This window comes from Pundamilia nyererei, unplaced genomic scaffold (genome assembly GCF_000239375.1).
Source record: "Pundamilia nyererei isolate P.nyererei 1_Seehausen unplaced genomic scaffold, PunNye1.0 scaffold00011, whole genome shotgun sequence".
Classification (NCBI taxonomy): domain Eukaryota; kingdom Metazoa; phylum Chordata; class Actinopteri; order Cichliformes; family Cichlidae; genus Pundamilia; species Pundamilia nyererei.
The window spans coordinates 193,658-205,132 of NW_005187412.1; the positions used below are offsets into that span (position 1 = coordinate 193,658).

At 40.7% G+C, this 11,475-nt stretch overlaps 2 protein-coding genes across 2 annotated transcripts in view; both read left to right on the plus strand.

Annotated features, from left to right (window-relative positions):
• ildr1a (immunoglobulin-like domain containing receptor 1a) overlaps window positions 1–5,196 on the plus strand; it is a 6,296-nt gene extending 1,100 nt beyond the window's left edge. Inside the window, exons 3-9 of the mRNA XM_005724121.2 lie at window positions 437–586; window positions 956–1,075; window positions 1,227–1,373; window positions 1,711–1,833; window positions 1,947–2,128; window positions 3,033–3,659; window positions 3,804–5,196. Of these exons, the coding sequence (XP_005724178.1) occupies window positions 437–586; window positions 956–1,075; window positions 1,227–1,373; window positions 1,711–1,833; window positions 1,947–2,128; window positions 3,033–3,659; window positions 3,804–3,842 (1,388 nt within the window). The 3' untranslated portion in view covers window positions 3,843–5,196. The remainder of the gene's footprint in view (window positions 1–436; window positions 587–955; window positions 1,076–1,226; window positions 1,374–1,710; window positions 1,834–1,946; window positions 2,129–3,032; window positions 3,660–3,803) is intronic.
• A 2,096-nt stretch (window positions 5,197–7,292) lies between these two features.
• tmem39a (transmembrane protein 39A) overlaps window positions 7,293–11,475 on the plus strand; it is a 25,141-nt gene continuing 20,958 nt past the window's right edge. Inside the window, exon 1 of the mRNA XM_005724124.1 lies at window positions 7,293–7,584. The gene's annotated coding sequence lies outside the window, so the exon portion shown is untranslated. The remainder of the gene's footprint in view (window positions 7,585–11,475) is intronic.

An 11,475-nucleotide genomic window follows, 5' to 3' on the forward strand; every position in this document is an offset into this window, starting at 1 on the left:
CCACCACCACCACAGAGTGGGATTAAAGTGCCAAAAAACTTTCGGCAGCGGTGACAAAGATGGAAATCTATGTAGATGTAGATTTAAATGCATATACACTTCTGTGCGTTTCTGCCCTCTGCATTAATTTGATCTAATTCTTGGGGGTTTTTTTTGTTTGTTTGTTTGTTTTTTCAATCAGTTCTTTATTTTATTTTATTTTTACTCTCACCTCACTTGGTGTGGTGCTTCCTACTGCACACATTTCATTTTTGCTATTCCCAAGGCTGCAATGAACAATATCAATAAGAATAATAATTTCATCTATGATCATTTGTGGGTTGTACCTGATGATCTTGTCTTTTGTGAACCACCAGTTTTATCCCAAACAGCCAGTAACATGTTTTGGCCAGTTGTCAGTCTTTGCACTATTAAGCTTTTACATCTGGTTTTGCAGCATACCAGGCTCAACTACAGTTAGGACAAGATCCATCAAATGACTGTCCAGACCGTGACCGGACAATACGCACTGTGGTCCAGAAAACAGGAAGCAACCAGCCTATACTGGGAACAGAGTACCAGGAACGGAAGATTTCCGTCCAAAACCGTGAGTTCACCCCAAGATGAGCCTAAATGTGATTTGGGTTTTTTTTGTTTTGTTTTGGGTTTTGTTTTTGTTTTTTTAAGCTGAAGCACCTGTATAAATCTTTTAAATAGATGCTTGGTACAATATGAATTGGTAGTTTTGTTCAAATAACTGTGAACTTTTTTTTTTTTTTTGGTTGTTCTTCCTTCATTTTCATTATGTGATCATTTTTGCAGAAATAAAGGATTAATAGTATGTTATCCCGATGGCCTTTTAATTTGTAGAGATGGAAGTGAATTGATGAATGCTGTCCAGTTCTTTGAGCTTCTGAAATTAGGGCACAACAGAGGAAGTTGAATTTAATCATGTATGTTTGCATTGTCTGGACAGAGGCAGATCTGGTGATCAATGAGGTGATGTGGTGGGACAACGGGGTGTATATCTGCAATGTTAATGCTCCTGGAGACACCAGTGGGATCACTTCCAAAGAAGTCAAACTCATTGTCTACAGTAAGAAAGAAAATATGAATGCATAAGATTAAACACAGCAGAAGCTGCAGCTTCTGTTAATGTTATTAATGCTGTAACATACGCAAAAACCTAGTCTGCTTCTTAAGACACAGAACACAGAGCGTCTCCCTTTTTCTTTGTCTTCCTACAGACTGGTTGACTGCGTTGCTCATCATCATCGGTGCCCTCCTTCTCATCATGCTCTTATGCATCTGCTGCTGCCAGTGCTGCCCTCAGATATGCTGCTGCTATGTCCGCTGTCCCTGCTGCCCACAGAGGTGCTGCTGTCCTGAGAAAGGTAAAAGCTTTCATTTAAGGGCGCTTCAACAACAGAAGTCAAGGAATAAGGCAGTTTGGGAGTTGAGGAGGAAAAAAACCAAGCATGAAGGAAGGAAGAATATTTCATTGCCTGTATATCTAGTGAATGTTTGATTGCTGTTTCCATTGCTCCACTCAGTTTGGCCATTAACAGATCCTTTCTGCAGGCCTTCATTTGTGTTTGAAAGTACCTATTGCTAATAGCCTTAGTGAAATCAAACATGTGACCTTATCATGCTGCAAATAAAAAGCCCATATACTTTGAGATAGCCTCACTGAATCTGTACATACTAGAAATTGTTGTTCTCACGTTTTAGCTGTGATGCAGCATCGTATGGTGAAGCAGGCTCAGAAGGCCATGAATCCTTGGTTAGGAGGACAACCAATATATGCACCACTGAGCTCCGCCCCCAGCCAGATGAACCCAATGCTCTACGCTGGTACATGCACACATTAATCTGCACATATTAAAGTGACAGACTTAAATAGGTTTTAATTTGCTGTTTCCTTAAATTTTCTAAATGCTTTTCTTTCTTTTCTTTTTTGTCTTCAGGGTCTGTTGCAGGGAGCAGCATCCCTTTAAAGACTATGCCTCTCCCTCCTCCTCAGTCTTCAGCTTACAGCATGCCCCCTCCCAGTGTCCAAGGTAACCGCACGCCAGCCAATAACAATCACATGCTCGACTACCTGGAGAACCAAGTGAGGGGGTTGGAAATGACCAGTCCTCTTCTACAGGTATGTTCCCACGACTTTTAATGTAAACAAAAACACATTTGTTGGTTTACAGCAGGGGTGGGCAACTCCAGGCCCTCGAGGCCTGGAGTTGTCCTTGAACCAACACAGCTGATTTAAATGGCTAAACTAGCTCCTGCAGTTCTCCAGAGGCCTGGTAACGAACTAATCATGTGATTCAGGTGTGTTGACCCAAGGTGAGATCTAAAACCTGCAGGACACCGGCCCTCGGGACCTGGAATTGCCCACCCCTGGTTTACAGGCAACAATCTGTGAATTGTAATGGCTCCTATGCTTCATGGCCTACTACGTCATGGGCGTTGCACTTGTTTGAATACTTTTGCTTTCTGTATCGTTTTTTTTGAGCTAACACAAGTCAGTTGCGACGACTTTTTATGACTTATGTCTGACTGATGTCATCAGAGAATTAAAGTGTGACCGTTTCAGACGGGCTCATCAAACCCACAGTGAAGAGAGAGCTTTTTGCTTAGTTTTAAACACGTCTTTCACTTTTTATGTCAAGAATGCATATAGTTAGAGACATCCAGACTTGACACAACACGTTAATCACAGCATTGTGTTAGAAAATTAAATATTACACTTTAGAAGGTCGCAACTGACTTGGTGTCTTCAGCCTCGCAATTTTAGTTTCCTCAGGAAACAAAAATTCTTAAAATGGTGGAACATTTTCTGCTTTTCTAAACCTGAAGTTCCCTGTAGTGGTTCACTTCATTTCTGAGGCTTATCATATGGACGATAAGTGCCTGATATATATTTTTTAATTTATTTTAATGATGCAATTACCATAACAGTATATACTCTATTTGTTGCATTGAACCTGGGCACAGTTTTCGTTTTGTTTTTAAGTTTTAGTTATATTTATTTCTTCTTCTCTCTCTTCTTTCAGTCTCAGCCACCCCCCCCACCTCACACCCAGCACTATGCGCCTCCTGCCCAGCACTATGCGCCTCCTTCCCACCACATGCCCGTCAATGTCCCATTTTCACCAGGCCCCCCCAGCATGATCTCTGCCCTCAACGATGGCCCAGCAGAGCGCCGTGTCATTACGCTTCCGCCAATAAGGGAGTCGCAGTTAGGTAGAGTTCCACCTCCTGCGCCCAAGACCCGGCCACCGAGTTCCAGCGAGAGCAGCCGCAGTGGCTACACTCGTCGCGACGAGCAAGGGGGAGCGGGCAGACGTTACCCATCACCTACCAGATCTAGAGGTATTCCCCGGAGCTACAGCGAGGAGTCACTGGATGGGCGGGGTCGCAGCCGGGCACGAGAAGGCATGGACCGCCCTCGATCCCGTTCCAGGGATGACTTGTTTGACAGCAGGTCCAGAGGGAATTACTCTCCCCCAGCAGCACGACACTCGAGGAGAGGGTCCTGGAGCTCAGATGAGGGAAGCAGCAGAAGAGGGGCGGTGGGAGGTGCAAGGAGAGGAGGTGGAGGCTGGTCCGATAAACCTCCCAGTTACACGGAGTACGAGCCGGGACAGAAACCAGGAGCACGAAGAAATGATTATTACTCTGTAAGGAATACTTTGCTTTAGTTTGCAAACTTGCAAGTACACCAATGCACTTGTATCACACATTTCTCAAACATGCAGTCACTATTATAAATAAAACCTCTGTTTGCTAGTGCAGTGAATCTAAAGTTAGTATGTCTCTCTCAGGACAAGGCGTCTCGCAGTGGCAACAGCATCGTCATCTGAGCCCTCCATCTGCGAAACACACTGACCTCTGTTTCAGAGAGCAAGCCAACTCATTAGCCTGTTGTCTGGCTCTGGGTAAACCCTTTATATGCCCATATATATATTTTTTTTAATCTGTGAAACGACTAACTCTTTGTACATCTGATGAAGGACAAACTCTGAGATTGAAAAATCCAGATATTCGTCATGCTTTCCCCTCATACAGGTGGATAGAGGTCAAATGGCTCATGAGAGAAGGGAAACCTTTTAAATTAAATTAAACCAAATGATGATTGTAACTCTGAAGAAATTGTGGTAATACTCCCCTCGGCTGGTTTGTTAGTCTAAAGAAATTATTCAGAAGGAAATTTGGACTAAAAGCTTGTTGCGTTTTTTGTTTTTTTGTGCTGAAGCTCTATTTATTTGGTAGTTAATTCTTATAAGGGATAAAGTCATGAAACAAACGCTACAAGGTGCAAAAGAAAAGTCTCTCAGGGTGAGTAAGCATTTTTGTTTTTGTTACATTATAATTTATAGTTTAAACCACATCAATATGATTACGTTTTATGCTTTTGTTAAATCACAAAATATTGCTTTCACATCTCCATAATGTCTTTAGTGTCTTGTATTTGCTATATTTTAAAAGAAAATTCATACATTACTTGGCTATGGTTAGAAAATGCATGTGTACATAACTTGTATCTAGGAGATACTAGGAGTAAATTAGTCATACAGGCAGTGGAGTGACGGACCTTTTTGATTCATTCACTGTTATTACAAGCTATTTTTTCTCTTTTTAAAAAACTGTACAGTTACTTTGTCATAGTACTTCAATAAGTCTTTGACATCTGGGGTACAACGTACCTGTGAGTTGCTCTTCTTCCTGTTTGACCTTTGATAGTCGCACATGTTGTGTCGATAATCTTTGCGATATTCCACATGTAGAGAGAAATCATCAAAGTAGGTTGCCATATCTTATCACACTGCCACTGTTTTCTTGACAGCCATAGTTTTTAATATTCTGAACTATTTGCATATCTAAATATAGCCTAAAATGCAAAAGCAATATCAAAGTATGTATCCAAAACCTATAAATTATCAGACATTGACTATACACCCCAAACCCCAAAACGATTCACAGTAGAACTGTAAAATAAAGCCTAAATATGATGCAAATTAAAGCTGATGGCAGGACAGTTTATGTAAAGGTCAAGGTGTTGCAGGAGAATTATAGTTTTGGGGTGGTTTTTTTTGTTTGTTTGTTTTGTTTTTGTTTGGTGGCTTTTCACATACTGGCAAAGCAAGTCAGTTGTTTTTGCGCTTTATGTAGATTTTTTTTTGTCTTAATGTCATTTTCAGCTGGGTTTTTTTTCTTTTTCTGTTATATGGTGCTTTTATTTTTTTAATTTTTTTTAATGAAACTGTTTTCTGTAAAGTCATTGTACAAACCTACTTCCCAAAAATTGGGAACCTGTGTAAAATGTAAATAAAAATGAGAATGTAAGAATTTGGAAATCTCAAAAGTTTTTATTTTATTCAAAACAGAACACAGAAAATGTGAAATGTTTAAACTAGGACACTTCACCATTTCATGGAAAACATGAGCTCATTGTCAATTTGATGGCAGCAGTTCATCTCAGAGGTCCTGGAACAGGGGCAACAAAAAACTGAAAGTAACTCGCACTAAAAAGAAACAACTGGAAGAACAGCTAATTAGGTTATTTGGCAAAAAGGACAGTAGCAAAGTTAAATGTAAAATAATATGTATTTTTCTCAGATTTAAAAGTGCATGAGGTTTTTTTTTTTTTTTCTTCTTCTTCTTCCGGTTTACACTGTCTTTGTTGAAAGTGCACATGATGGAGCTGAACTGAGAAACCAGACGCTAATTATACCTGCTTCTGTTAATGAGGCAAACACAAACAGCACTTCTGAATGCACTATCATTATCACTGTTTCAGCAGCATGCCCTAATGCAGCCACACAGTGGTTTCTCAAATACTGTTTATCACTTGATGCTCTTGTTGTACACTTACCAGCCAATTTACCAGTTACGTCTGGCTAGTAATGGGTTGAATCCCCTTGTGACTTCAGAGCTGACTTAATTCTTCATAGCATATATTCAGAAAGCAGCTGGAAACATTCCTCTGAGAGTTTGCTCCATACTGACATGACAGGATCACACAGTTGCTGCAGATTTGTTAGCTGCTCATCTAAGATGAGACTCTTTTGTTCTACCCCCTCCAACAGGTGCTCTACTGGATTGAGATCTTTTGACTGTGAAGGAGTACAGATAACTCATTTTCATGTTCAGTAAACTAATTTCAGATGATTTGAACTTTGTGACATGACACGTTGTCCTGCTGCAAACAGCCATTAGAAGATTGGCATTGTGGGGTCATAAAAGAATGAACATGGTCACAAACAATACTCAGGCAAGCTGTAGTATTTAAACAATGCTGAGTCCAAGAGGTCCAAAGTGTGCCAAGAAAATATCCTACACCACTAGACCATTATTAGCCTGAAGCACTGATGCAAAGCAGAATGGATTTATGTTTCATGTTGTTTATGCTAAATTCTCCTAACATTTAGTTGTCTCTGCAGAAGTTCAAAACAAAACAAAAACTTCAGACCAGGCAACAATTTTACAATCTTCTCTTGTCCAGTTTTGGTGAGCCTTAGTGAACTGTAGCCTCAATTACCTGTTCTTAGCTGACAGGGGTGGTACCAGGTGTGATCTTCTACTGCTGTGTACAGGCAGAAGACCACACCTGGTGATGCAGAGATGCTCTTCTGCATACCTTGGTTGGAACAACTGGCTCTTTCAACCATTGTTGTCTCCTCAAAGCAGTCTGGCCATTCTCCTCTGACATCAACAAGGCATTTTCACCCAGAGAACTGCTGGTCACTGGATATTTTCTCTTTTTTGAAACCACTCTCTGTAAACCCTTGAGATGTTTGTGTGGGTAAATCCCAGTAGATAAACAGTTTCTGAAATACTGCGCTAAATAAATTGCACACACATAATTATGCAAAAAACATTAAAAAGTAATGTGGTGCCAGCAAAAAGACGTATTGTTCAAAGTCACTTAAATTACTTTTATTATGGTGAATATGAATTACATTCTTAGAAAGATATATTTAATCTCGATTTTTTTTCTTTCTTTTTCTCTTTTGAAATTGTATCTTCAATCGCAATTCCATAATTTATTATGATTGTTATTTATGTATTTTACCATTGTAGGGCAGTAGGAGAGACAGCTGAATAGTTTGTCACTACAAACAACAGTATGGGCAGTAAAATCGTGCATGCGAAATGTTCTGATAGTACAGTACATGAGTGAAGTGCAGCATTGAGATGATCACTAAGAATAAAAGATGAAAAAACGATGCACTGACTCCAGATCAGCTTTTTTTGTAAGTTTTTTTTTTAAATCAAACTGCGACTGTGCAGCTTGCTTTAGTCGCGCGCTGATGACGACACGCGCAGAGGCGGTGCGGGTTTGCCACGTCGGTCTCTGTGCAACGCATTTACACTGTTGCTCTTCCAGCCCAGGGCTAACTTTTTGTGGCGTTTAGTGCTCTCACCCTGAGAAAAGGCGACCCCCCCGGTGTCGCCCTCGCCGCTGTAGCCCGTCGCCACAGCAGCTCAGTCCAGGGAATTGAAGCTGAGAGGAGGAGAAATGCTCGGTACTGCCCGGACTCGCCGCACAACTGACTGATGCATCCTCGTCCAGCTCAGCCGCCCGCATGTTGTCGATGTTTTGTGAGTAACGACGGCTTTTACACAGCTTTTAAACTGTCCACGTTTGCCACCAAGCTAAAAGCTATTGCCTGTGTCCGTTTTAGCGCTCTTTTTAAAGTGCGCTCCCAAGTTTCCGCAGTCTTAAAAAATGACAACGCCGCCTGATGTCATGATCCAGACGAGCAGCTTTCAGTCTAACACCCCACGATAGACAACTTAGCAAAGAACCCGTTTTAAATTCCATCTTTAGGCACTTTTACCCCCCCCCCCCAAGAAGAACAAAAAAATAAAAACCCAAAACACCGTCTCACAAAATGTTCTGCAGAGTGCAACAAAAGCATTTCACAATTATGAGGAGTCGCGCTTAAAGTAAGAAACACGTTGCACTTCCACAAAATTGCTAAACACCATCCTGCAATCCCTTCATTGTAGTTCATTTCTGTACGCCTCAGTTCCCGTTTTCACTTTTGGCTTCTTTTTTTTCGAGTTGTCATCTTGCGTCCCTGCGCTCTGTTTGAGTCGCATGTGCGTGAGTTAACGTCGGTTTCCTGTTTGTACAGTCAGCTCCAGTGCTCGATATTGATGCCGCACAGTGGCCTGTGAGCAAGCTGTTTTATCTTTTCCATCATGTTTCACAAGCTCCATCAGCATAAAGGAAATGTTGGTATACATAGAGGCTGTTGCTTATCTGGCTCTGGTTTATGTTTCGTTTAGAAGTCTGTCACTGGTTGATGAGAAACTACGGTGTGTGTGTGTGTGTGTGTGTGTGTGTTTTAAGTCACTGGGTAATCATAAGAATCTATATAATGAGAGTGACAAGGATTTGAGTTGTAGCTACACTTCCTGGAGGTTTGTATGTTCTGTTGTTTGCAGCCCTGCAACAAGCAAACAAGAAAATAATGGGGGAAAGTCTCAAGTGTCTCTTTTTATTGTAGGTTAGCATTATTTTAGTTTTTAGTATGCGTTTCATGTTTTACAGTATATCTATAATGGTGAGTGAACAGGCTCACACATATACCCAGCCTGTTTTCTACTCATAAATGCCACCATACCTTTGACAGAAGAAGGAAAAACAAAACGCTGAAACCCTCAGAATCATATGAATGCTCTCACTGGCCGCTTCATTAGGAACACCTGTTCAACTCCTTGTCGACAGAAATATCTAATCACTCAGATATTTAATCAAAAAATCTAAGCAGTCAGTCACAGGGTGGTAACTCTGCATTTAGTTGTGTAGATATGATCGAGACGACCTGCTGAAGTTCAAACCATCAGAATGAGGAACAAAGGTGATGATGAAAGTAGCATGGTTGTGCCAGACAGGTTGGTCTGAGCAATGGAGAAACTGCTAATCTACTGGGATTTTCCCTCATAACCATCTCTATGGTTTACAGAAAATGGTCAGAAGAATAGAAACTTTCTAGTGCGCGGCAGTTTTCTTGTGAAAGATGCCAAGAGTGGAGAATGGCCAAACTGCTCTAAGCTGATAGGAAGGCAACAGTAACTTAAAAAAAATAGCTTGCTCCAACCAAGATGTGCAGAAGAGCATCTCTGAACACCTCCAACCTTGAAGCAGATGGGCTATGGTGGCAGAATACCACACTAGGTGCTGTTTCTGTCAACTGAAAACAGGAAACTGATGTGTAATGGTGTGTAGGGTATTTGCTTGCTGTACTTCGGGCCTTTTAGAACCAGCTGAGTATTGTTGCTGAACTTGTGTATGCCTTTATGATCACAGTTTGGCCATCTTCTGATCACATTGAGTTCACTGTGCACAAATGATCTCCACAGTCTCCAAATCTCAGTCCAGTTGAGCATCTTTGGAAAGTAGTAGAAAGGAAGATTTGCGTTATGGATGTTCAGCAGACAAATCTGCAGCAGCTATGTGATGCTGTCATGTCAGTATGGATCAAAATCTGAATCTCTCATGCACCTTGTTCAATCTGTGCCATGAAGAATTATGTCAGTTGTGAAGGCAAAGGAGTGTCCAACCCAGTGCTAGTAAGGTGTACCTAATAAAGTGACTAGTAATCACGAGATAAAACGGCAGCAAATTCTTAAAAATCTGGAACTGACTACAAATTATTTAAATTATTAAGCTGTTAAAAGTGTCTTACATTGAATTCCCCTTTTCTTTTATAGAATATACGTGATGTTATTGCACTTTACTACATATAAATTGCTACTGTTGGTTAGTGTGAACGTCTCCATTAAGAATAGGTGAGTCTGAAAAGTATGATATGCGATATGACCGAAATCTCATATCCCGATATAAGAATTCTATCGTCCCGATAACAATAAAAATCACAAAAATGTAACATTTTCTGTAAATTCTGTGAATCTCGGACAGCTCGACTTGCGTGAAGTGTTTCCAGCTGCGCGTCCTTTACCCGGAGTCGAGTGTTTTAACCGATGCATGAAACTATACATTTTTAGACATAAGTTGTAAAGGCACACGGCGTGCTGCGGGGAAAAGCCTGTTCTGATGTTTGAGTCTAAGGTTGATTTTTTAGCACCTGGCGGCTCTTTTTTAATTCTCATCCGTAAATAATCTGCTCTTTCATGTGATTCAGTTTATTTTGAAAAGTCTCAACAGGATCTTGAGCTTTATTGTGAAAGGTTTATGTGGAACATAATTCAAATATTTATTTAATATTTATAAAAATGAACCAGTTACAACTTTTTGTATGTGACCTGTTTACTGTTTTAAATGTGCCATAAACTGAATATCTGTAAGGCTACAACTCTTTGGTTGACATGACTTCAGAGATCTTGGAAATTTGTGGAAAACAGTTGCGAAATTGTTTTTAAAACACACACACTGGCGCACACATGCACTTTAAAAAAAACCAAAACAGACAAACAAAACAAAAAGTGACTCTTGCGTGCTCCCACTTCAGATTTTAATCCTTTAAATATGGAACCGTTTAAACTTTAAATTTAAAATAAGCTGTGTATCTGTGGACTTCTGTTTTATAAATGTGTGCTGCAGAGCATCAGCTAGCTGACCTATTACCACAGCTCATTGGGCACCTTGATAGAAAAAGCTCAGGTGTAATCAGTAACAGTCTGTGAATTAGGCCAGATATGAGTAAGCACGGGGACATTTGTTTGTGTTCTCTAAAGGAGCAGAGAGCAGGTTTTGTCTGGCAGGTTGTCATTTTCTGTGTATATCAGTCTCACTAAACACGTTTGCACACACCCTCAGAGGTGTGTTAGCATTTGAATTCTTTGGCATGAAGACACTTAAAAATCCCTCTGTAAACGCCTCTGGGCATTTGTTTCCCAAAATCGGCGTAAGCATGCCCAACTGCTTACGTTCAGGTTTTTTTGCCTTGCTTAACAGGGAGTTTGACAGGAGAGTGTAGCCTCTGAAAAGATAAAGGGGATCTCTGTGTCTATTTCTATAGCCGCTTTGACATAGACTGGAGATGAAATGGGCAGCATCTCAAAATTCGAATCGAGAAGTCATCTAAAGTTGTTTTTTTTTTTTCCCCCACATCCTACACAAAGCATGTAAGTAGAACGTGCAGGAGGACACTTGCTGTGGATTCACAGGACTTTTACCTGCTCTGTCCTCACATGGATGATCAGTGGGACCTCACACAGACTTTGCACTAGTTAAACTCCCTTTGAAGGCTTATCCAGCTGAGTAAGACATTTACATTTTTACTACTAGGTAGTGCCAACAAGAGTTGCAGACTGCAGAGCATGTGTACTGTTTTCTGTGCAGATGACTCTGTATGTGTGTATATTAGGCAAACCAAGGTTAAAGCAATTCAGCAGCCCTACTATACAGGGAGTGCAGAATTATTAGGCCATTCATACAGGTAACGAGTGGGGGACAGAAAAGCTTCTTACAGAAGACGTTACAGGTCTGTGAGAGCCAGAGATTTTCCTTGTTTGAGGTGA